At 40.7% G+C, this 27727-nt stretch overlaps 1 protein-coding gene across 2 annotated transcripts in view; it reads left to right on the top strand.

Moving 5' to 3' along the window:
- Window positions 1-27727, top strand: part of epha6 (eph receptor A6) — a 60157-nt gene that overhangs the window by 21722 nt on the left and 10708 nt on the right. For both annotated transcript variants that reach the window (XR_003749714.1, XM_028979083.1), the window contains exons 4-5: window positions 19084-19239; window positions 20014-20349. Coding sequence is in view for 1 of the 2 variants with exons in the window: in XM_028979083.1 (XP_028834916.1) it covers window positions 19084-19239; window positions 20014-20349 (492 nt within the window). In the remaining variant the exon portion in view is untranslated. The remainder of the gene's footprint in view (window positions 1-19083; window positions 19240-20013; window positions 20350-27727) is intronic.

Genomic DNA, 27727 nt, shown 5'->3' with positions numbered 1-27727 from the left:
GCTGGACAGAGAGAGAGAAAGGATATGAAATGTGTCATTATCCACTAACCTTACAAGCTTCAAGTGCTTTGGCTGCAGTGTACTGTAGCTCTCAAAAATGTACCCAACATTTCCCACTGTCACATCTTGGCATTGTTAGTTTGCTGCTTTGCTGAAGATGACCGTATGTCTATTCTGATTCTTTTAACTTGCGATTATCAACAGACTACAATGTTGTGTCCTGCAACCTCAGCAAATTTCACTGACAAAAGCTACTAAAGACAAGTTTGTTTCCTCCTTGCCAAAGTACTAGAGGTACTAGAGGCAGCTTGAACTCATGACCACTGTTGTATTATCCAGACCTAAACTAAAGTCAGCTGCTTAACCCCCTGTGTCCCTTAATGTGTTTTAATATTAATCATGGGTTGCAGGACTGGAGGACTGATAAATGGCTGCCCATAGGCTCTCTATGGTTTGCCCATTCATCAGCCCACTGTCAGAGTTTAAAGCTATGCAGCCAGGGAGCGAGGGTCACTGAGGATGATTAAAGACGATGCTGGATCAGGAACAGGAACTAAAGCTGTTCTCCGTTCCAGGTCGAGTTTCTAACAGGCTTGGTTATGTTTATTTGAAATATTCAGTGTTTAGGAGGTGAGCTGTTTAGATACATGAAAAGTCACTGCAATATTTTACTGTTCCTAAATGATAAGGCCTTATAATAAATATTCAGGAGTGCCAATACAATCCAGATATAAGAATTTTTAAGTTTTAAGAATTTCAAAAACAAGAAAGAAATTATCAGAATAATGTGATGAAACAACAGCACTGACTATGTCAAATATGTACAACAAATTCGGAACCACCACAAGAGGCACTATAGGTACTCATACTACTGTTAAAGATGGGGCATCTTTTTAGGCATTCTGAAAATGGATTGCATGTCCTTAATTATTTTGGGTCCAGACGGGCTAATCATCTCACCTCTGAGTAGTCTAGTTGGTAACACACACGCCTATGAGAGAGAAGACCACCAAACCCCACTTACTACCATTGAGAGTATCCAGGGGGACTGTAAATGAAAGCCACGAGTGCAAGATGTGTGGCAAATGCTATCATCATGGCAGCGTTACACCTGCAGTGTTTCAGCCAAGGAAATTGATCTGTTCATGTATGAGTGAGCATATGGCAAGAAAATGAACAATTCACCACCAGAAGCAATCCACCACCAATCTAAAGTGCACAAGACCATCAAAGTAGCCCTCTTAGTTCTGTACAAAGGCTAGAACCTATTTTTACAAACATCGTAAAAATAAGAAAGTGTAAAAGTAGTAAATGGTGGAGGCAGCTGGTGGTTTTGGGGTGTGCTATTCCATATATTTAATGTTGTGGCCCTTGTCACCCGGACCGTATAGGAAAACAAGATGAAGACCATGTTTCTGTTTGGCCAAATCATTTGCCATCAACACTGTTTTCTGCCTGATGAAATTATGCAAAGTTTTCAATGTAATTCGATTTTTGTTTGGTTTGTAAGTCGCTTTGGATAAAAGCATCTGCCAAGTAAAGTAACTGATGTAAAGTAAAATTTGTGTATTTTAATACAATATGCATGAAGTGAATTAAGTTTTCATGATACTGATATCTGAAGTTTGTGGCTTTGCCTAAATGTACCATTACAGTTAGATTTAGCTCAGCAAAGAAACGCATTTCAAAGAAACAAACACTATTTGAGAACAAAATCCGTTCAGAATGGTAGTTCTCATTACAATATGTTGCCGCTGATCCTTTCTTTTAACTCTGTTTTCCTCTCCATCACTCACACATACATGCTCCAAAAATCATTTTTCACTGGGACAATCACCTCTGACCTATAGGAGTTGTGTCTCTGTAACTACCTTCAGTTTGGGCTCTGATGGAAATTGCGACCGGGCAGAGATCTCTCCGACCCGCTCACCTGAGAGCCACAAAGCCATCTTTAATAAAATAATCTCCTTTTTATGGGACACCTGTTTCCTTTAGCAAAGGCAGAGCAGAAATCTATTTGCCCAGGCTGTCAGAGCCCTAGAGAGCAGAGCAGGGCCAGAGAATTTCTCGATATTAAAATCATCATTGACTCCCATCAGGGCATTAATAAGAATCCAGATGATGCATAAGTGGTGTGTCTGAAGGATGACATAATGCAAGCATGATTTGCACTCAGGACCCACTGATAACGGAATGAATTATGTTATTCTCCAGGTAATGCTTGATGGTTCTCCGCTGAAAAGATCTAATATACTTTTATTTCTGTAGAAAGGTTTGCAATAACTGGCTAGAAAATTGTAGGGCAAAAGAAAAAAAGTAAACTTTGAATGGATGAACAAGTTGTTTTTGGTTTGTATGCCAATCAATCTTGCTATGGCAGATCAGATGAATGTGTAGCAAACATCCAGCAGAAGACGATCGATGCATATGACTAATGAGCGAGCATCAACTGGATGTCTGTTGTCTCAGTGTTGTTCTTTTGACTTTTCATAAATATATGTATTAGGGATGTCAAAATTAACATTTGCTATGATATAAATATATTAAAGGTATTAAAATAAATAATCTAAATTAACACATTAATGTATTTGGTTTATTTCATGTCTGGGGTCTGACCTATGACATGGGTGCAAAAGTCCTCCTAGCCGGGGGCAATTCCGTACATGAAGATTGAGATGGGCAGTGAAGAAGTTTAAGGGCTGATTCAAATGCAAATTTAGTTTTCTACATACATATGCATTAGCATTTACATTTTGCATTTAATATGTGCGACTTGAAAAATGACACAAATGACCAAATACAAACTTCAGTCAATGAAGACTTTTGTGTCCAATATGCAGCAAACAGGCCCATTGACACCAGGAAACATTTGGTTTCCCAGGCCACAAATAGGGAAACCATTGCATAATCTTTAAATCCTGCCCAGAGCAGTCTCTTGTGTTTTTCTCCCTCCTAGATTATGCAAATGTATTCTGTCTATGCAGATATTGCAGTTTGCACACAGTTGTGTCGTCGCGCTAAGTTGAGGCATGAACTTGCTGTGACTTCTGCTTCCTCCTCTTTCTCATTTTTTGAGAGTTGCTTCAAAGGCAGGCCTGATCAAAGCCGTCTGAGAGAGGAGAGAGGGAGCGGGGAGAAAAAATGAGTGAAACTCCCAAACGTACCGCAGACGCACAAACAGCGCTGCCTATGCCATCTCTGGCAGCACAAACAAAAAGCAGCCAGACTGTCTGCCTCTCCATAATAAAAAAAATTGCAACAGAATCCTGTCAAATGGCACCAATGTCTCAATTTGGTCTTTTTATTGTTTTTTCTTCCTCAGTTTTGCCCCAAGCGAGAGCTTATAACAAAGTGGTTATATCATGACCCAGTTAAGATGTCATATTAATAATGCGCAGTACAGACTCTCTTGTTATTCTGCATGGCTGTAAAAAAAGGGTAGGATGGGGGGGGATACTACTGATGGTGCTTTATCCATCACAATCTGGGAAAGAGCTGGATGTTTCAAACAGCAAGCTAACATGACACCATAAAACATTCCCCTGGGTCCTGGTACTCGGCACCTCACACTTTACTTTATTTCTTATCATCTGGCCGTGCCACTTTTCCTTATCACATTCATTTGTGTATGTACTAGAGGCTCATTCAGGGGGCTGTTGACGTCCAAATATCATGACGGTGGTGCTCAGCGGTTAGAGTTTGTGTGTGTGTCACGATAAATAATTTGGAGAAAAATTTCATGGTTCAGAACTGACATTTGCTCATGTATCATAAAATACTGTACGCATTTCACATACCCAAGAGTGAGTATTTGATTAATGGAATTACAACACATACAATTTTGTATAAAAAAGAGAAATTTTGTCATCTTCTGTGTGCTGGTTTGTCATCTTATGTGTGTCTGTTTCAAAAGCTCTAAAAAGTTGTGGTCAGATGTTTACATACAAAGACTCATTGTGGACATGAATGTCATGTTCATTTTGGGAGTTCAGTGATTTCTTCAAATTGTGCATTTTCCCTGCTGGAATGATTGTGCAATATGAATCCTTAATCTTTTTTAAGCCTGAATTATACATGCAGTCTCAAATATATGCTGAAGCATCTGGCATGATTCTGGCAGGTTATTTGTCCACTCTTCTTTGAATTGGTAGAGTTTATTTGAATGTACTTATTTCTTGGCTGTTTTATTTCATGCAGAAGTAAAATGGCTATTGCCATTGTCTGTTGCCATATTGGTATGACAGTCTTAAAAACAACAATTAAATACAATTAAATTACAATCGCACAAATGCACCACTAAGTTGGAGTCTGTTGGAAAAGAAGAGCAAACCATTCAAGGTGTAATTTCCTGTTTAATTTGTCCCCTGAGGTGGCCAGAGGCTGTCTTAACTCTCCCACTGTCTGTGATTCTGACCCTTTGATTACTTGCCACATCTTGAAAGGTAAGCTGTAACGCCCATCGTGTGAGGAGCCAGCTCGGGCTATCAAACGCATTGGCACTCGACAGAGATCTGATCTGTTAGTGTATTGATCCCGGCCGCAGCTGAAGTGGCTTTCGCGTTCTGCCTGGCTGCCCTGTGCTTATGAGGAGCAGGGAGAGGCGCCAATAAAAGTGAAGAACTGCTTGTCCTGAGAGAGATGCTGTGTGACTCCTCCACCTGCCTGGGAGCGAGGGAAGATGTGGGGAATGTGCGCACAAAGACGAACGCTGACTGTATGCTATTTTCCTCCCATTGCCTCCAGAGAGGTTAAGTGTCTTGCTCAGGGACACAATGGTAGTAAGTGGGATTCGAACCCAGGTCTTCTGGTTCATAGGCGAGTGTGTTACCCACTAGGCTACTACCACCCTGTTTGGGAATTAGTGTGAATACGTGCCGCTCTGCCCGGTCACGGACGTCTGCTGCCTCATGTCTGATGTAGAATGGTACTGTGACTAATGGTTGCTCACATACATGTTGTAAAAAGAATAACAGCAAAGTGAAGGAAAGAGAGAGGAGCTCTCCAGAGGTGAGACAGGCCATTCCAGCTGCGTGCAGACCCCTTAAAACACAGGAGGAGGAACGTGCAGGAGGATCAAATGTCTGCCTCTCTATTTGCTGGCAATCACATTTTCCATTAACACTGGTGCTCAATTCATTTCAGCGACGCAGACACCCATGAATTTAACTCAATAAATCTGCATGATTATTACTGTACAGGAGGAGATGTTAATGCGGCTCCCACCACCTCTCTTTGCCCCGCTCACATAACCAGTAATTGATATTTGGGGATAGTTTTACTTGAAGGAGCTTTCGGGGCCACTGCAGCGTGAAAACAGCTGAGGCAGAGGCAAAATAAAATTGCTTGCGTGCTCCAGCATGCTGGTTAGAGCTTTAGCCATGGAAAAATGACACAGTGGGAGAGGAGAACCATCCTCCCTCACTGTTCACTGGCCACCTTCACCACAGATTTTAGAACCAAGAATTTAAAACTCCAGGCATCTTTGGCAGCAACATATGTGTTTACAACATACAGTACAGGCCAAAGGTGGACACACCTTCTCATTCATGACCATTTACATTGGTAGATTCTCACTGAAGGCATCAAAACTATGAATGAACACATGTGGAGTTATGTACTTAACAAAAAGTGGAGACCTGGCCTCCACAGTCACCGGACCGGAACCCAATCGAGATGGTTTGGGGTGAGCTGGACCGCAGAGTGAAGGAAAAGGGGCCAAAAAGTGCTAAACACCTCTGGGACCTCTTGAAGCTCATTGAGAGAATGCCAAGAGTGTGCAAAGCAGTAATCAGAGTAAAGGGTGGCTATTTTGAAGAAACTAGAATTTCAGTTATTTCGCCTTTTATTGTTAAGTACATAACTCCACATGTGTTCATTCATAGTTTTGATGCCTTCAGTGAGAATCTACCAATGTAAATGGTAATGAAAATAAAGAAAACACATTGAATGAGAAGGTGTCCAAACTTTTGGCCTTTACTGTACATCAGTTTACAGTCACGTTTTTTTTTTTTTTTTGCCTGACATCCATAAAACGTTTTTTAATGTGCATTTAAGTAACCTGATTGGATAGCTTTTCTTGGGTGGCCGAGAGATGGTTGTGTTTCGGTTGCATTTCTTTAAACACCTCTGCTATGTGCCATGAGTGGAGCACCTGTATGCTTGTGTGATCATCTGAATGCTCCTCACAAAAAAAACTCACCCTAATGCAAACATGCAAAAAATGTAAGGTTTGTTTTATAGATATCCAAGTATGTCAGTGTTATGGGTATGCCTTTGAGGCATTTAAGACACTGTCCAATTCTCTAGTTCACCAGTCAATAAATAAAAGTGGTGATATTTTATGTGTTCATCTGTTATCTAGTGAGGTAGAGAATGATGTCCAGAGTTGTCTATAGCAGACACTAAATTTGTTTATTATGAGAACAGAAACTGGAGGCAAACAGAAGAGTAGGAGGGAAATTAGTTTTCCCAAAATATGAAAAATGTTTGTGGAGAATAGGTATAAAGGAGCCCAATTCTCATCTACATATGTTAGTTCAAATGTTACATTTTTTTTGTTTTGTAAATTCTTAGGCCAATTAAATAAAGGTCTTTTGACATTTCATTCCACTTTGGATTTCTTTCATTTGTTTGTCCAGACTACATCCCCTTGCAAAACCACCTGTGGATTTAAGGGACAGCAGCAACTTTTCATTTTCTCAACTTTAAATAGAGAGTGCCTGTTGCTGTGGGTGACATCGAGATCTAGTCAAACTAGCTCCCTTTCGAGACACTTCTGCTCAGTGAGTGAAGTGTGAAATTTGTCACAACAGGCCTGCAATAATGTATAAAGAGATGATGGAACACTGCTGTTTTGCACATGTGTTTACTTCTCTTCATGGGCGTGTACAACTTCCATGTAGTTTTAGTTGAAAGTGAACACAAGTTTCTGCTAGAGCGTGAGCTGTCACTGGATGATGTCAACTCAAGGGCTGATGTACAACCATGTCAGCTCAAGCTCTTTTAAAAATTAGACAAAACAAGGGCATATGTGCTTGTTTTTGAGGGCATTACAAGAAACAAAACACATTATTATCATTTCAAAAAGATTGTTCCAACCTGCAGGTGACAATATAGGGCTAAGGAAATACACTTCTCACTTTCCATAACCTCCTTGTCCAGGGTTGTGGCTGCCCGAATCCATCCTGAGGCACAGCTCTCACACTTGAATGGAGCCTCCAGCCTTTGAAGGATTTTTGTCCTACATCCAGGGATAATTCGTTTTTCCGTGTGTTGCATTATTGTAAGAAAGAAATTGTACTTCTATCTGATTCTGTCCGTTCTTAATCTTCTGATCATTGAACCATTCACACTTACAGACATTTTAAGAAATGTTGTATAGACTTCTGTCATTTTTGCCCTATATACAGAAGTCGAGTTGTAAAAACAAATCAGGGGGGATGGTGGAAGACCAACTGATGGGAGACCAACTGTGTACCATTTTTATAGTTGTTTAAACAAATACATACTTAAGATAATCTAGTATCTTAAAACAACATGCATGGTGTGGATGTTAAATGTCAGGTATTCAGATTTACTCACAAAGCAGTCAGGTGTTGATTTTCACACATTTCACACAAAAATGTGCTCTCTGATTGTAGCCTACTAATCCATTTGGCATAATTTAGCAATGCATCAGTGAGTGGTGTTTTTAAGAACAAGTATGGTAATGTCTTGGTTGACTCAGTATTAATTAAATCCAATAAATGAATGCAAATATACTTCTAAATTAAAATGTATTAATCAACTCACAGATCAAAAGTACATACTTATGTATAAGTCTGAATATTCCCTGCATGGAATGTTAGAATGTAAAAAATGCAGTACACTAAAATAAATGGAAAGAGAATAGAGAATTGCTTCTGATAATGTAAAGAACGAGCATTAGACCCGAATGGCTTTGGTGAGGCTGTGTGGATGTGAGGAAAAACAGATGGGAATTAAAATGAATCCTTGTAATAGCCTTATTCTCAAGGTGCATGCAAGAAGCTAAAATCAGAATTGCTCCAGTGGGTGTTTTAAATAAGACTTTTGGTATATTAATCTGTTTTGTAACTGTGCACTTTATCTTCCCTTTGCATCCAATGGCAATTGCAGTGTTGCAGTTGTTTGAAAGGTGATGGAAGTATATTTTGTGGGAAATTTAATTTTGTAATAGAAGGGTTGCCGGTTCAAATCCCAAACCACCAAGGTGCTACAGAGGTGCCCACACTCTGCTCTCCAGGTGCCTGTCATGGCAGCCCACTGCTTCACCAAGGTTGATGGGTTAAAAACAGAGGACACATTTCATTCACACTTACATTCACCATGACAATCTCTTCACTTTTATGTTAACCAAGATCCATATGTCAGCGGCACTCAGCTGATCTTACCGGTAAACTCAGCTGAAGCATCCACAAAAGATGGAAATGACAGTTGCTTATCCATCTCATGCCTGGCCAGCTGCTCTTGCAGGTTATCAGTAAATGGACTTCCTTCCATTTCAAACCAGTTCTTTCTGAATGAGCCAGTACTTTCCCCTTTCTCATCTCTTCATGCGAGGATGTGCAATTCACACCTCTGCTTCATAACAAGTCAAGGCATCACTTATGTCGCCTGAAGATCCCATTTATAATTGAAATGGTTTCATGAGCAGCAGGGAGACATGGCCCTCTGAACAAACCTCTGCATAGTGAGCAGAGGGAATACTATATTATTTTCTTCTCATTTCTGCTGCATAGCTCTGGGCTTGAAGACCCTGCTCAAATGAAAGTCGCACGCACACACACACACGCACTGCTGATTCAGAAGGTAAAGCCCTTACGTCAAATGCTGATTATTAATGAGAGAATCTGTATGCATTTGAATCCACAGATTCATATTCACTTAATTACTTCCAAATGAAACTGGGCTCGTCTCAATTTTTTTAAGAGGCATTTCATCATTTGATATGATTACGCCTAGAGGCGATCCTCTCACAGCTTCTCTCACTTGTTCTCTCTTCCGCATTCTCCAGCGGTTTTAACCTTCTCATATACATTTAAACTGGAAATTATCTAATTATTTGGCAGCGATCTCATTTATCACAATCTGTGGGGTTTGAATCCAATCCTTTCCTCTGCTATCCCATGAATCCTGACTGTCATTGAGCTTTTTGACTGTCTTGTTGAGAAAGGATGTCCTTCAAGGAGAGCGTCAGTCTGGGTCGTGTTTTTTAACAACAGTATTCAGTGTAACATCTTCATTCATGATGTTTGGACTGGATCCACTCAGGAAGGCATCACTGCTCACTCAGTGTCACAATAAAATGAATGCCTATGAAACCTGGTTGCTATGACTGCATTAATAAAACGCCCACTCTCTTCTTACTTTGCTGAGGACAGCGTGATAGATATCCTGTTTTCCTTTTTTTCAGCCTGTTGTATATCTGGTGGTCTCCAGGGTAATATTTACTCTGATGGAACTTTTATTTCCATCTTTGTGACGGCGGGCGGAGAGTTATTCCCCCTTGGTGACTAAAAGGATGGCCTTGGATTTGCCTTAGAATGAGAAAAGGAAAGGTAGGAACAGGAAGGTGGGAAAGAGAGATTGCCAATGCTTGAGAGGAATAGCTTTGTCAGTCCATGCTGAGAGTGGACCTGGAATGCAGCCCTTAGTCCTTCATCCATCCGTAGGGCATATAGTATGAGTCTTTGGCCCATACTTTTTGTTTCTGGGATTGCATCTTATCTTTACTTTTATCTTTTACATTACAAGTAAACTTCACTCCAAAGCCTTCCTTTCATATGGATCCCCCAGAGTTTTTTTTTATAACATTGTAATAAAGATTTACACAAAAAAGTTGCCTTTATTATTTCTAGGGCAAATCCAAATAAGGGTTCTTAGTGGCCATACTGTATACTTCAACTGCTTTTAAGACAAAAAGGGTGGTAGTAGCCTAGTGGGTAAGACACTCATCTACCAGGAACAGAGGGAAGAAAGATTAAATTCTAAAGCATTTGGAAAAGGTTTAAAATCTGTGAATCTTTGAGTCTCACTCGGTCCTCTGGTGTTCCAAGGTAAATATATCCTTGTTATTTATTCATCTGCCTTCCCTCCTATACTGTGGTAGCCTCCACCAATCCATCTGGCTATGTGACTTATCTGGACCTGAATCAAACATCTTTCATCTACCTCACACCCTGGCTCCCTCTCACTCATCATCTCTTATCTTTCCTCTTTTCATTCTTAAAGGCAAAATGAAGCCCATATACAAAGATTTGACTGGCAAGGAGAGATTTACTCACTGGCACACACATTCATAGCCTAGAGACTTGAGAGTCAGGTTGGGGTTTACAGTGTAAATAATCCAGCAACTGGGGGGGTTGTATTTTTTAAGATGATGTAAAAATTTGGACAGTTTAGTTAGGCAGTTAATCCCATCACGTCTAGTCCATTCATAGCCAAAAGAAAAATTGGGAGGACAAGGTCTCTGTTAAGGGACAAACTGGTGACCCTCATCAAACCATCATCATCAGTTTTATATTGTGCTAATTGCTTTAGTTAAATTTTCTTTATCCTTGAATATGTGTCAAATTGTGTCAAAAGAATATATTCCCTATTACTTCACAGGTCTGCTTGTCCATGTCACCTGGGCATTTTCCCTTAATCTGTGAACTTTGGTGTTTTGGTTTTTAACCGAACAACCCTATTGTTTTCATATCTCTTTTAGATCCCTAGATCAGATTGGATACCCAAATCTTCCAAGGCGTCTTCATCACTGAACTTATGTTCTTTTTTGGATGCTGTCTGTGATGCCAGTGCAGTCCTGGACTAGCCAGATGCTTCACATCACACACACTCAAGGGTCCAAGGAGTTAGAACCCTTTATATGTTGGCTTTCTCCCTCACTCCATTGTCCTGCATTGGTGTTGTTGTGCTGCTTTTCTGTTTTTTTTTTAATTAAATTCACATTTATTTTTAGATGTTGAGCATTTGCGCCTCCTTCACACCCAGTGGCATGACACACATGCATGAACTACAGTGGGGCACTTTGTCAGCCACCTGTGCATTTTTCATTAAAAAAATTAAAGAGGACTTACAACATCGGGGGGTGCATGCATTCTTTTAACGGGTGCTGATCACTACAAGATAACGCCAATTAAGCGTTAGTGATCAGGAGCAGGCAGCAACAGGAAGGGCTGCCACATTAATGTGGACAATCCTTACCTTGTGTCATTGGGTTGGCCCTTATGCCTGTTTATTTTGTATTTGTAATAAAAACCCTTACCTTCAAATTTCCTGCTTCTGTGACTCTTTCCCTTTCTGACCCTGAACAGGTCTGTAATTTTCATCATAGGTATACTTCAACTGTGAGAGACAGAATGTAAAAAAATCCAGGAAATCACATTGCATGATTTTAAAGAATTTATTGGTATACGGTGCACAAAATGAGTATTAAGCACCTACAAACAATCAAGAATTCTGGCACTCACAAAGCGGCTCTTATATCCTTCACTTGTTACCTGTATTAATGGCTCCTTTTTTTTGTCATCAATAAAAAACATCTGACTCCAACCTATACAAAGGCCATAAGATTGTACATCTGCACAAGACTGGGATGTGACAATCTACAAAAGGAAAGCAGCTTGGTGAGAAGAGATCAACTGTTAGAGCAAATATTTAAAAATTTTATCACTGACCTAGGGCTCCCTTGACATAGGGCTCCATGTAAGATCTTACCTTGTGGGTTCATGATCTTGAGAAAGGTGAGGAAACTCAAGGGGGAACTGGTCCCCAGTCATCATGGATTACGTCATCATGGAAAAAAAGCTCGAAAGGTCCCCCTGCTTAAGACAGCACATGTCCAGGCCTATCTAAAGTTTGCCAGAGACCATCTGGATGATCCAGAGCAGGATTGGGAGAGTGTCATGTGGTCAGATGAGACAGAAATAGAACTCAGGTTTTGAGGGGGAAGAATGCTAAGTTGCATCCCAAGAATACAATACCCAATGGGAAGCATGGGGGTGGAAACATGATGATTTGGGGCTGCTTTTATGTAAAGTACAGGACGACTGATTTGAATTAAGGAAAGAATTAATGGGGACATGTATCGTGAGAGCATTGAAGATGAAACGTGGCTGGATCTGAGCAATGAAGGAGTGGATACATAAAAAGCATTACAATGTTCTTGAATGGCCTAGCCAGTCTCCAGACCTCAATCTAACAGAAAATCTGTCCAGCAACAGCCCCAAAACATTGCAGAGTTTGACCTCTGTTATTGCCAACCTAGGTTACCATACAAAGCATTGAGGAGACATTTTGCTATTGAGGAAATAGTTATTTTCCGCACCATCATAACAATTAATTGTTTAAAAATCAATGTGATTTCCTTGATTGTTTTTACATTCTGTCTCTCATAGTTGAAACCGACAAGGACATGAGACGATAGGCGTACATGTGTACAACACTACCGATGGACACAATCAGAGCAATCAGTACCTCAACAATGGCAATACAAAACTGAACCATGAAACCAGAATTTTTGTCTATGAATTATTTGGTGTCCGACCTGTTTTTTACAACCTCAACATTCAACCGATCTTTTACCTAGAGGCCTGCAATATCCACACAGTCTGGGCTTTACACTCCTGTTGATTAGCCATGTCTGTTTTTCATGGACAAGTCTGAAAGTGACATTATCATGTGGTATATCTCAACGTTCACTCTGCTTCTCTGAACTCGACACAGTTCGAGTCCAGCCGCAGGCAAAATTGCCATCATTCATAATTAACAACTAATTTCCATTCATAAGTGGATGTGATTAGATTATATTACTAATAATAATTAAATCCAGCTAAACTGAAATCCATCGGGCCAAAAGACTGTTAGCCTCATTAAATCCTTATTAAGGTTGTTATTGATGCAGACCTTTGTGGGGATACACTGTTTTGTAGGCATCAGAGAGTTGCAAAGTGGTGTCAGTTAGTGTAACTCTCAGTTTGATGTATGATACAGTTCAGAAGATTAAAGTAATTCTAAACAAAACTAGAGACAACTGATCAAAACTCTTCAAGCACTGTGCCCAAGGTTTCTAAATGAATTGCTCTACTGGTATCATTGCAGTCAGTTGCAATATATCTTAACTGACATCCCAAGCTGTCCTATCCCATGTTGCAGATGCAAGCATCATTCACTGCTTCTAACTTCTCTCATTACATCTCACTCACTCACTGAGGGTCTGGTACTGCCCATTAATTCCCAATTTGGCTGACTGGAATATAGCAGTGCAGCATCATGGCTCTCATCATCAATCCACTAGATGGTGAGATCTGAGTGAGGGTGTGCCGATCTCCCTGCTCAGCATTAACTCTTAATTAATCCTCTCTTCCCTCTCTATAATGCCAGCCAGCACAGTGCAGCCTGTTCATTAAGTGCTCAAAGTTTCACAGAGAAACGAATGCACAGTTAACACAATGAGCCTTTATGCCTGTTCTACTTTTTTAAAAAAGGAAGACACGAATAAGCCAGTGGTGGAAATGTCTATATGAATTATTTCTTAATGAACAGTGGCTTTGTTGTGGGTGGTGTTGTATTATATCGTATCGAGTTGCAGTGAGAAGACCTGAGTATTGGTACTTATGATCACCCCCTTGCTTTTAAAATTGGGCCCAGAGAGAGTTACAGGAGAGGAGCAGCTTATAAAGGACAAGTCAAACTGTAGCAACTGCTACAATTAATTATTGATACATGTTTGGTTATTTCAGACTTGTGTGCACATTCCAGCAGGATGCATTCCAGCGACAAAAAAAGATTTATAACAAGGTATTGCACAGAGCCTATATCTAGTGTAACAAAGAGCTTGTGTGTGAGGCCCAGTAGAACCCAGAGTGTGAAATCAACATGTTATGCTTCGCTGTTTTGTGTCAAAATGAGCAGTGTAATATTCTAGCTTGTTGTTGCATCCTTATTATAGAAATAGAGAGTTACACACCATGTACATGATTCCTGGAACAAAGCAAGAGCAAAGCAGCAGTTTGTGTTCTTACATCTCACTGGCAATCTAAAATATTTTATTGCTTGAACTGCCTTCTTTGTCTCCCCATCTCATTTTCACTCACACTATGCAATGAGAACATGAGAGGATTCAGACTAAACAGCAGCATGGCCATGAGAAATCCACTTATTAGTGTTAAAACAAAAAAATACTTTGCTGGAAAGTACAAAAATTGGACTCTGGAGCAATGGGGGAAAGGACGTGGTTTCAGAGTGATGGGTCAATCAGGGAAGGTTCATGTAGCCATCGTGTACAGTCTATACAGTGTTATGATCTGTGGTTGCTTCAGCTGCTCAGGTCTGGGTTCGGCAACAAAAAGTCTGAATGTACTGAATGACCATGCCTATTCTGACAATGGATTCTTTCTTTCCTGAAAGCAACAGCATTTTAAGGTTCAAATTGAGAAAAAATGGTTTATGGGAGCATGAGATATCATTTTCACACATGGACTGGCGATCACAGAGTCATGACTTTAACCTCACTGAGAGTCTGTGCGAGGTGCAGGAGAGGACTCACCCATCTCTGTGAAAGGAAATGTGACTGGAACTTTTTGGCATCACTAAAACAAAGAACAAATATGTTCTTAAGTCCAGTAGGACACTAACACAAATCACATGGAAATCAAAATCACCATTACACTGTCATGTATCTGGTACCAGATGGGATCCACCAGACAGGTGATGCTTATAACAAACCGTGTTGGGCTCATTTACAATGTGGTGTACAGGGGGTCTACTGCCCCACCCATTTTTGTACCATGGCCTTCTCTCTCACGGGCCCACACTATTCCAACATTTTTTTCCTATTCCCCTTTCTGTCCCGGCCCTTGCTATTAGTATTCACCGAACTGGCCAGCAGGATGCATAAAGTCTGGGAGGTGAAATTAAAAAGAAAATGAGAGGCGAATGACAAATGGGTTTTCCAAAAGCTGAAACCTCTTTCAATTATGGAAGGATATTATTCATCTTATTTATTGTATTTTTTTAACCAAAACACCTTACCTTGTTTTTTTTTTTTATTATTCACACTGGGAAGCTGTTACATATGCAGGTGCTAGTGTATTAAGTAATTGTGCTATCACGGGTCTATTTCCATGCCTGGGAATGACAGGCAGCACTAGGCAATCTGCACTGCTTATTTCCATATCCAGATAGGCTGTCAACAGACGGAGAGAAGGAGACAGGCGGGAGGAAGGATCGAAGAGGCCAAAAGAGCATTAGGACACTCTGGTCACTTGCCTGGAGTCGGTCCATTATGGAGTCGGTCCATTATTAAATGAATATGTTTTTTTTCTACTGCATGCTGGATCATAATTACTTTTTCGACCAACAGTCCACTGCACTAATGATAAAATTGTTTACCTGAGATAGAGAAGAATATTTTTACCCCACATGCTTGTGCATTTTCTCTTCCCCTGTATATGTTCCCCTCATTCTCTCTCTTTCTCTCTATGCCTCACACACAGACACACAAACACACACACACACACACACACACACATATATATATATTTGTGTGTGTATATTTGTGTGTGTATATTTATGAGCAAGTGAGAGAGTGAGACAGTTTTATGGCAGCCTATAGGTGAACAGACGAAGACAGAGTCAGAAGAAAAGCAAGGTGTGTGTGTGTGTGTGTATATATATATATATATGTGTGTGTGTGTGTGTGTGTATATATATATATACCCTATCCTTGCTTTTCTTCTGACTCTGTCTTCGTTTGTTCACCTTAGGCTGCCATAAAACTGTCTCACTCTCTCACTTGCTCATAAATATACACACAACCCCCTATATACAGCTCATCTCCACACACACTGACACACAACTTACCTCCCTGACTTACCTCTACCTTCCTCCACAGTTTCAGACACACATACACTCATTCAAGTTCACCTCCAGATACATACACATACATTAATGACAGACAAACAGTGCTTCTCTTCTTATGTTGATTTTTTCTACTCATAGTTCTTCTGGAGCTCTTCTCTTGCCTTGAGGGGGTCTGTTCTCACAACTTGCAGTGAAATGGGGTGAAAAATGAGACACCCATAACTACAAATATACTAAACCTTTTCAGTCTTTTGTTTCATCTTTTTAAATAGTGGTCATCATTTTGATGAAAGGGTGAAACAGTTTCAGGCTGATTTAACTTATTCGGGTTCAGATGACTGAATGCTAACTAGGCATTCAGTCATGCTCTTTTTGTAATGCACTGTATTTTAACGCAATATTACTCAGTTTATCGATTTAGCAAATCACTCTCTTTATCTTGAGATCAGACGTAAATGTCAACTGATAACCACTACTCCTCTGTCTTGGGCTAAAATATACAGTCATACTAATAGAGCCATTACAGGGTCCATTAACTACCATTCAGTGTTGTCACTAATTGCCTTTTGGGACTATGTGCATGAGAGCACCACTTTTCAGTCAAAAAAAAAAAAAAAAGACATTGAAAAAGACGAGTTATGAAACTGTTGCAGTAAACAACTGTACATTTTCAGATCATTTAAAAGAAATACAATTCCAGACCTCTTCACTCTGCTTGTTGCTTAAACATGTGTGTTGACTTAAAACGTATCTACATCCAGTACAGGCCAAAAGTTTGGACACCTTCTCATTCAATGTGTTTTCTTTATTTTCATGACCATTTACATTGGTAGATTCTCACTGAAGGCATCAAAACTATGAATGAACACATGTGGAGTTATGTACTTAACAAAAAGTGGAGACCTGACCTCCCCAGACCTGAACCCAATCGAGATGGTTTGGGGTGAGCTGGACCGCAGAGTGAAGGTAAAGTGGCCAACAAGTGCTAAACACCTCTGGGAACTCCTTCAAGACTGTTGGAAAACCATTTCAGGTGAAAACCATTTCAGGTGACGAATGCCAAGAGTGTGCAAAGCAGTAATCATTGAATTAATTTTGAAGAAACTATAATATAAAACGTGTTTTATATTATAAAAGTAATTTCACATTTTTTTGTTAAGTACATAACTCCACACGTGTTCATTCATAGTTTTGATGCCTTCAGTGAGAATCTACCAACTTAAAAGGTCATGAAAATAAAGAAAACACATTGAATGAGAAGGTGAGTCCAAACTTTTGGCCTGAACTGTACTTGAACTCAACGTGGACAGAATCAACCAACTAAGAAGTAAATTTGAACCATGGTGTGTGTGTGTGTGTGTGTGTGTGTGTGTTATACAAGGCCCTCATGTGAACTGGTTAATATGATCATGTGTCATCATTATTCTCTGCAGATGTCTTGACTCTGTGTCTGTGCCACTTGTATGTGCAGCTCTGCATGTGAATGTTATTGCAATCTAACCTCTCATTAACCACTACTCAACAGAAATGGCAGTGATTACTAGAAAGCACAATTTTTCCAAGTGTACTTAGATTGCTATGCAATTTAATTACATATGCTTCTATGTCTCACCTTAACCTGCCAGCATTTTAATGCAAAGCCCGTCTGTGGGTCCAGACAGGCACACTGATTTCTGGCTTGTTAAAGAGTTAAACTTGATAAATTCTAGGTACCAGTCCAACCCAGGCTGTCTTCTCACACGACTTATTCAGAGTCTCTCCCCTCTTCCTTCTGGTGACTCCAATAACACACCACGTTTGACACAATGTCTGCAGTCACTGGTCTAAGCGAATGAGGCCCACAGGGCTCCGGCTGGCACTGGCTAGCAGAGCATAAATGCCACAAAATTGTGATGATAAGGGGAAAAAAAATGTAAGAAATTTGTTTTACGCAAAAAGGGCTGTTTCCTTTGTGGATGTGGCAATTGGAGAAAATCAAGCAAGCAGGGGCAGCAGCCAAAGCCTGAACATACAGAGCCCTTGACCAAGACTAAGCTGTGCTGAGCTGAGCGAATTGAGGGCCAGATCCCTGCTGGCTTCTGATTAAGGGGCTGCTATAAGGCCTCCAGCTCTATCCATGGTCCTGCAGTGTTTGATCAGTGGTGCATATGGTTAATGTGCTGTCCGAGGTACTCCAGTGCCACGATGCAGCAGAATAAGCCTCCACAACAAGAATCAATCCCATCTAATAGCTCAATCACACATTTACACGCAACTTACCTCCATGACTTACCTCCACCTTCCTCCACGGTTTCAGACAAATGTACACTGATAGAAACACTAAGTTCACCTCCAGATTCATACATACAGGACTTTGTACAAGAAAGACACAGTGACTACCTATGTACAGAATCACATTTAGCAATTACTGTATGTGCTGAAGTATGCCAGTTGGATGATTTGATGATTTGTAGCTCACATCATCTCCATATGGTACTGGACGATGGTTGTGTAAACAGAATAGGCATCAAGAGGAGCATTTATCTCCATCTTTGTTCAACCTCTGACAAACAAGTTTTAAAAACACCCTTCATGCAGACATTCACCCAACAGCCTCACTGTCAACTCCCATTTGCTTTGATATTGAGAGCTGGACTGTTCTGTAGCACAACTGCCCTGGTTCAGAAGGTAAATGCTGCAGAATAGTGCTGCTTTTGAGATCATCAGTCTTCAAATGGTATTTTGGGAAAAGAGCCACACCCCAATTCTTATTTTTCAAAACATTTAGCAGAACATAGTACAGTACAGTAACTGGAAGAAATGGAATACGTACATATAATTGGTCCATGTCATAGTCAGACTTTACTTGGTGCTCGTTTCTGGACGGAGTTTGATATTCCTTGTGTGGGTTCCTAATGCCATAATTTAAACATGTCATGTCTATAAATGTATCCTTATTGTGTGTGGTCTGCATCAGGTCGTTGTATTTAACCCTGTTCTGTGTAGATGGCTTTGCACCCTCTTAAATTGTTATTAAAAACCCCTGTTCATGAATTGAGTTATTCCCTGCCCTGACAGATCCCTGACAGTCCACCACCCATCCACCAATGGGATATTATGGGGTTAACTGTGATGTAATAATCAGAACTCTAATTTTATTTATACAATTTTATGGTATAATGTGGATACAGTTTCTTAATTTATGTTCTCTATTTGCAGCTTGCAGACCAGGCTTCTACAAGGCCTTCGCTGGGAACATCAAGTGCTCCAAGTGTCCCCCACACAGCTACAGTCATAGTGGGGGCTCTCCCCTCTGTCCCTGTGACATTGGATACTACAGAGCAGGGAAAGACCCCCCTACCATGGCATGCACAAGTTAGTCATTTTCTCTCTCTCTTTGCCTGACTCTCGTCTTGTCTTCTTCCTCTAGTTTTATTCTAATCTATTTTCCTCTCAATGTCTTTTGCACACCACTGTTTTCCATTTTTCTTTTCATGCAGTAGTTTCCTAGAAATACTCAGAGTGAAGTAGTCAATGTGCTTATGCTTTAAAAAGAAATGGGAAGGATAATTATTCCAGCATTATGTATGTGTGTGCATGTGATTATCATTAACTATAATAATCATGTTCAGGACGCATCCTCATTATCATTACTGGGGGAGTCTGGAAACCAGGAGATAAAACATGGCATTGCTCTATTTCTCTCAGTGACTGTAGAATGGCATGATGCTCACCAAGGTTCTAGAAGGAGTTACATTCATATCTCCCTGTGCAGGAGACATGCACAGAAAAAAGCAGGCGTCACGGTGGAAAATTAACCAGTTGCTTTTCTCAGAGACCTAAAGGGGACCACATATAGCAGGCAACAGAAGGTTTATGATCTATCATTGTAGGTTGCTGGTTGTGACAACACGTTGTTATCATAGATTACACAGTGGAAATCAATACTTGATCACTGCTTGACAAAATTACCTGCAGCTTAGATACAGTACTGTTTTATTTTCACTGGTTTATATTAATGCATAACGCAGTACTGTACATATTAACCCATTGTTTATGTATTCACTAATTATCACATAATCATTCCTCAAATATAGTTTACATTCAGTATTATGCAGGAGGCAATTTTTGAGTCTGATCTCCCCTCAGGGCCACCCTCACCACCACGTAATGTAATGTTCAACATCAATGAGACCACGCTCTTCCTGGAGTGGCTGCCACCCAGTGACGCTGGCGGTCGGAAGGACGTGGCCTATAATGTTCTGTGCCAGCGGTGCACAGGGGCGGGACAAGACTGCGAGCCATGTGACAGGGACGTGCGCTTCATCCCACACCCACTGGGCCTTACCGGCACTTCTGTGGCCATCCAGGACTTTGTGGCCCACACGAACTACACCTTTCTGATCGAGGCACTAAATGGCGTCTCTGGGATGGGTGGGATTTCTCGGCCCCTGGCCAACATCACTGTCAGCACTGAGCAGGCCGGTAAGTACACGTCAGATACTGGTGTCTGTATGTCATGACACTGGGATGGCAGAAAGCACACAAGGTCACTGTAGTTTGCAGATTCAGGGTAACTGTCATTCTATAATGGAATAAGTCTGTGGCTAAAAATTCATAAACGATTTCATAAAAACCTAACATGCAGAATAAAGCACATAATGTTGTATAAATGTTGGTAAATATTTATGTAAATATATTCTCTAATCTCTCCTGTTTTCATTAATCCATCTTCCACCTTTCTTTGGTGAGCCAGAGGTGAAGGTGCTCTCTTAAGGAAATATTTTTATGTTTTTATGCTTTGAGTCTGCCACTACATGTAGGGGTTCAGATTTTAGCTCTGAGTAAAGGTTTGTTTGACATTTTAATTTGTAAGTACAGCTAAAGTTGTGCCAAGGTTCTTTGTATTTGAATTCCCACAATGGGGGATGCCTTGGTCTCTAAGCATTTTCAGCACTATTATTTCACTTTAGATGTCTGAATCATATGAAGTGGAAAGAGCCACTCTGTTTTCCCTGTCAGTCACTGGTGCAACTGTTGTTTTCATTTCATTCCTGCCATCTGCTGAACTCAGCTGAATGCCACTGCGGGCAAATTCTTTCAGAAAGTCGCGTTTCGGAGAGTCTCTTCTTTCAAACCACTTGGGGTCAAATGGGGTGGCTGCTGGTTAGACATTTACATGTGGTTCTTAATAGCCATCTTCAGTAAGAAGTCACATTTCTTCTGATTGGCTAATGATTTCAGATGATTTACTATTTAGGTATGGGAAAAATGTTTGTGACAAATGTTTTTGACAAAGAGTTAGCAAATGTATGACAGTGCTGTTATTGTGGACTAAATTGCATTGAGGGTACTGCTCCATACTGATGCTGGTATATGTTACAAGCAATTGATTAATTACTAATTACTAAGTTTGGACTCACCTTCCCATTCACTGTGTTTTCTTTATTTTCATGACCGTTTACATTGGTAGATATTCACTGAAGGCATCAAAACGATGAATGTAGAGTAATGTACTTGACAAAAAAAAGTGAAATAACTGAAAACTTGTTTTATATTCTAGTTTCTTCAAAATAGCCACCCTTTGCTCTGATTACTGCTCTTGGCATTCTACTCGATGAGCTTCAAGAGGTTGTCACCTGAAATGGTTTTCCAACAGTCTTGAAGGAGTTCCCAGAGGTGTTTATCACTTGTTGTCCCCTTTACCTTCACTCTGCGGTCCAGCTCACCCCAAACCATCTCGATTGGGTTCAGGTCTGGTGACTGGTGGAGGCAAAGTGTCCACTTCATAGTTTTGATGCCTTCAGTAAGAATCTACCAATGTAAATGGTCATGAAAATAAAGAAAACACATTGGATGAGAAGGTGTGTCCAAACCTTTGGCCTGTACTTGTATGCTGTGAATATGATGTGAAATCTTGTAAGTGCACACTTGTTTGAGGCCACTGAAAAGGATCTGTGCTGCAGAGGAATAAAATGGCAGAAGATGATGAGGAAAATGGAGACATCAGCTCCTGGATGGTAGTGAGCTGCAGCCAGGTCCTCTCTGGTGGCTGCTTAGCTTCAGATGAAATGTTAATGGGAATCTGATTCCAAGGGCTGCAGTCCAGCATCAGGCTGAGTCCCTGCAGATCTCTGCAGGGGATCAGGCTGTTAGGAGAGAGCAGAATCATCTGTGCCCTGCACATCAATACACATTGTTTACATATGGGCAAAACTGCATATACTGTATATATTCTTCATAAATGTACAGGAGATATTCACCAAAACAAAATACTAAAAAACAAATTAAACAGTGAGATGTTCAGAACAGTAAGAATACACACACAGAGAGAAATATTTTCCCACCTAATGAGGAATGAAGCATTGTCCCGGAGGCAGTCTGCAGTCCGAACTGCTGTAGATCACACAGCTCCTCAGGCTGTCCAGTCAGACCTGAAGCCAAACACACTGTGGTCCTGTAAACACAGCAGAATACAGCAGTGAATACCCGCATGCACACACACACACACACACCTGCACATGAACTGGGTACGCCACAACCCAACACTGATTTTCCTCTCCTCATATAACATTAATGAGACATCCCTGTTTAATCATGGCGTGTGGAGGTGAACAGTGTTTAGAGCCAGCAGGCAGGCTGGAGGTAAAGAAAGAGGGAGGGATGCACTAGCTGATGCGACGGCAAAACACCTCGAGCGCCCGCAGGAACCGCTGGCAATGAGACGGAAAATTTTTCAAATGTAAATATTCTCTCCTGAGGATAAGAAGCAGCTTGCTGCACCATTCCCAGGCCCCGTTTATTATTTATTTATTATATCAGCGATTTGGATAGACTTGTCAAAACCGAGCTGTCAGCCCAGCTATTGCATAATGTCAGACTCGTTCTCATTATTGAACATACTGGCTGGCAGGTAGAAAATACAGTACGCCCACGAGTGTGCAAAACAGACACACACACTCACACACACATTCTGTCTCTCACTCGCTAACACATAAGACATAAATACACACTCTAAATTACATACAAGTGCATGGACACACATTAGGATCACACTGAAACACACATGCATGTGTATGCTTAATACGTCTTCATGTCTCTGTTCTACAGGAATATACACACAGACACAGTCGAACTGGGTGATAAAATATTCAGGTTGCATATCCACTTCTTAGAAAATAAAGTTCCAAACCTGCACAGCCCCCCTGTCATATGCATTTCTGTCATTTCCATCTAGTCGAAACCAAAATAAACCAGCACACACAAATATCTAGCATATTTAACAAACAGGTTGCAGATTGGTCTGCAAATTATCTTCCTTCATGCATGATTCATGTGTCAATCATGTTGTTTTGATTTGGATGGTTGTAAAATTCTGTCATTTTGGGTGGGTAGGTCAATTGTTTTTCAGTCTTTTGCCAAATGCTGTTCTCTGCCTGCAAAAACCCTTTTGTGTTGCTTGTGTGATGAAATGCAATGGTGTGCCCACCTGTGCAATAGAGATTACCTGTATGTATCTCTCCCTCGCACACCTCCTCTTTTTCATCCTTCTATATTACATGGCATCTATTTGTATCCAGACAAAAAAAACCTCAGATCAGTTCTATTGCCACTGTCACATCTATAGCCAGAACAGAGAAAGTGGGAAATGAATAAAACCTCTCTCATAAAAACCTTGTTTATATTTGAAACCTGCGAAACGATCCAAAAAGAGAAGGCGTAAGTGCCAAACCTGAAAGACCCGTTCAACAAACTTGTTTGGAAGGCCATGATAACAGTGATGTAATAAAGACACTTACTGAAAGGTAGAAAGCTTATAATATCATTTATAACATGAAGAACTACCCCCATCATTCTCATGTTCCCTCTCTCTGTGGAGGCTGGGGGTGTGGTCGTCATTGTATTGGAGATGGCAGAACCAGGTCTGCATGCAAGTGTGTGTTTCTCTGTGTTTCTGTTACTGTGACTGGTGTGAGTGTGTGTGACGTGTTTTGAGTTAGCTCTAGAAATCCTTTAGTGCATTATGTCCCTGACACTCGCAGATGGAGAAATGGCGACCAGTCTGACACCTCTCTGCCCCAGGAGCAAGAAGGAAGATGGGGTGACAGTCTTCGCTGTCAGGAGGCAGACAGGTCCTCAGACTCCCAAGATGAATAGTAGCTTTTTGGGAACCAGCACCAGCTTCCTGGATCAGTTACACCCCCAGTTAAAAAGGGCTGCAGGTTACATAAATTAACCTCTAACTTCACCTGTGAATCCACCTTCCCCTTCATCTTGCTCCCTTTCATTTTGGAATTGATTATCAATAACGTTTCTATGATTTCATAATCATAATTTGGAGATTAGATTTTAAGGCGTCTTTAAGGTCTCCTATTATGAAATTTTCACTTTGTGAGATTATTTATCAATTATATGAGTCTGTCTATGGTCCTGCAGTGCCTAGAAATAGTGATAGGTATAAAGCATGTTATGGCCAATCTGCTTCTCCATTCAAAGAGACGGAACTGGATTGTTTCCCCTTATGTTGTCATAAGGGGAAAGGTTACCTTCCCTTTCTCATACTTTGTCCGCCCAGAGAATTTCCCACCTCTCCCCTAAAAAAGTAACTCCACCGACTATACATGGCTTAAGAAAATTGTACTTGTTCCGTGATTGGATGGAACAATGAGCACAAATTAATTTTTTTAGTTCAAGTTTTGGGCCAGTATGGGGAAGTATTAATGATGTCATTTTCACAAATGCCCGCTTACTCCTCCTCATCCTGCCTCTTGAACTATGTAATATCACATCCCCGTTACTTTGTGTCTCGCCCTTATCTGGCCATGTCACGGAAGAGCAGGACAGATAGGACACAAACTCTGGAACACACAGGGATTTAATGGTCGAAATAGGAAACAGAACTGGGTGACAAAGACAACGCGCGCACATACTAGAAATATACAGGAACTTTAACAGCATATTAAAGGAGACCACAATCAAGGAAATTAAGCACACGAAAGAAACAGGAAGTCAGGGAAAACTGGCTTGGAGTGTGTTTTGAGCTGTTTGTAATAAATACAGGAAAGTTGTCTTGCACTTGTGCACTGACAACAACAGTTATGAAATGTAATAGAAGTTTTTTTTTTTGCTGTTGGACTGAATCATTTTACCTACAGCTGAAGTCATCTGCACTGGGGTGTGATATATAGAGCAGGTGCTGGTCTTTATTCTCTTTGTATTCCCTCTTCCCCCAGGTTTCGTGAGCTCAGTGTGCTTTTGTTATATTGCTCCTGTAAACATTCTCAGCTCAGTCCGACCCCAGACTGTCTGCAATTTGTTAAATCAAACTACAGCATCATGTTAACACTGCAGGTGCAGCTGAGAAAGGGAGACTACAGCAAGTTCTGATGTTTTTCTCCTTTTTATGTCCTGGCAGGAAGATGGCTTGAGAAAAAAAAAATTATAGATCGCACCAATAGCTCCCAGGAGGTTGAGCGTTGGCGCATAATGGCCCATATAGATGCTGTAATTAAGATCCGGCAGATCTGGTTTGAGTAGAGAGGAGGCGGCATATGGTGTCTATTTTTTCACTTAATGACAAATCTGTTATTTAAAGCCACACAATTAGTCCTGAGAATGATTTACCCTGCTTCCTTTTTCTTGCTGCGGCAACGGAAGTCAAGTCAACTTCAGGATTGTTTTCTCCTTTGTGAAGCACTGCTGTGTCCACCCCTGGGCCCATTATTTATGCCAGTGGTTAAAGGAGGACTGCCACATACAGCCACCTAACAAAGCGTTTTAGCACTAGTGTGGTGAGAGCAATACTGCCCAGTAACAACTGCCCATGTTCCCCAGTTCAGGTAAAAAAAACTATATATAGATGACATTTGCTCAGACTGTGCAATTAGCAGTGGCAGGCTAATATATAGACAGTAAAATTCAGTGTAAAATACCACTAACGTTAATAAGGGGTCACCTTTAAGAGCTATTTTTAATAGTGCATCGAGTAAGTGTGTTTTTTTCCTCTATACAAAAGAAGAAGAGGTCAGATCTGGACATGGCTAATAAGGACGGTTACTATAATTGTAATATCATGATCATGAAATGTTCATTAGTGTGCAGTAGACCTCACTGGCAAACAACTGGCAAACAAGCCCCATGCTTAGCACAGAGTAAGAAAATAATGCACTGCACTGTGGCTCAGTGAAACCTTTGCTTTGTGTCTAGTGATAAAACTATTTAAGACACTATAGTAGTTTTGTGTTATATTAATTAAGGCTCCAGTGACTACATTAGTCCACTGTCATTCAGATGGAGCACTTGATTGAGACAAACCCCATTTCTATCAGAAGTCGGTTCCCTCAAGTCTGAAAATAAATTGGAGGTTCTTTTTGATGCTCTATTAAATACTGTGCTTGGAATCATGTTACTGAAAGGAAGCAGGCCCTGGGGACCCAGTCAAGTTGATATTGCTTCTCCCATATCTCCCAGAATATGTTTGCTGCCACAGCAACTTAACATAAGCTCGCCAATTCTCAATTTTCACTATTTATTGTAAGGATTTTTTTATAAAGCTAATATATGAAGGAACTACTGTTGGATGCAAGTGATGTATTTACCTCTCCACAGCAACTGCATATGCAAGTTGCAACCCTGCTTACTACCACTGTGTTTCTAAAGAAGACACTTAACCCCGAGTGGCTCCAGAGGGACTGCTCCTGTAACTGGAGTACAAGAGCACCAGATAAATATAATGTAAAGTTGTATTCTCAAAAGGACCAATAAAATAAGCATGAGCCTCATAACACTATTCCATTTGGTTAGGTTAGAGGGTTTGGCCTAATGTCTGTAGGATGATTATGGGATGTTTTCTCGTTTAACACTCCAAGAATCATCCCACTCATCTTTGCAGAATTTTTGTAGTTCAGATAGTTCAGGGGGGGTTTTGAGCATGATTACTGACAAAAAAAAGTCTTCATTCAGTTTTTCTTCAGCCAATCAGAGGTGGCATTTTTGGGGTGTTTTAGATCATTGTTCTGTTGCAGACGTTCGTTAAAGGTTGTTTTTGCTTAAGGTCACAAACAGATGGCTGGACATTTTCAGGATTTTTTGACAGAATTCATGGTTCCATTCATGGTTCGAGTCTTCCAGGTTCTGAAGCAACAAAACAGCCCTAGACCATCACACTACCACCACCATATTTTACTGTTGGTATCAAGTTTTTTTCTGAAAAGCAGTACTACTTTTACACTAGATGTATTGGGACACACACCTTCAAAAAAGACAAACTTTTGCCCAGTCTCTTTCTTATGGTGGAACCATGAACACTAAACATAAATGAGGAAAGTGAGGCTTGAAGTTCTTTGTTATTGTGGGGTCTTTTGAGGCTTGTTGGATGAGTCGTTGTTGTGATCTAGGGACGTGACCACTCCCGGCCACTCCTGGGAAGGTTCACCACTGTTCCATGTTTTTATACTGAGGTGGAAGGTTCAGGTTAAAAAAAAACATCACTGGGGTTCCACTCCAGCAAGGGAGATTTTTTGTCTGAGCAACTGATTTTTGAACTGAATCCTGTTTTTTTCACCCAAGCCTGAGATTTTCACATTCCACACAAATTCCATTGAAAATCTTCACCTGTCATGCTGACAATATTATTTCTAAGGAATATCGGTTGCAACTGAGTAATCCCAGCCTTTTGAGGCCAACTGTGTAACTGTTTAGAGCCCCTGACTTCAACCAAGCTCACACTGAGGATTCTGGGAGGTAGGGCGGATGTGTCTTTGTGGGCTTTGCGGTTGTCTCCTGTCCATGTCTGTGCTGTGGAAATTACCCTACTTTTGCTTCACCCACAGAAAACAAGTGCCCTGAATACACTGAGAAGCAA

The sequence above is a fragment of the Denticeps clupeoides genome, chromosome 5, assembly GCF_900700375.1.
Source record: "Denticeps clupeoides chromosome 5, fDenClu1.1, whole genome shotgun sequence".
Taxonomy (NCBI): domain Eukaryota; kingdom Metazoa; phylum Chordata; class Actinopteri; order Clupeiformes; family Denticipitidae; genus Denticeps; species Denticeps clupeoides.
Note: the sequence above shows the minus strand (reverse complement) of the source record. Positions and strands in the feature narration are given on the sequence as shown.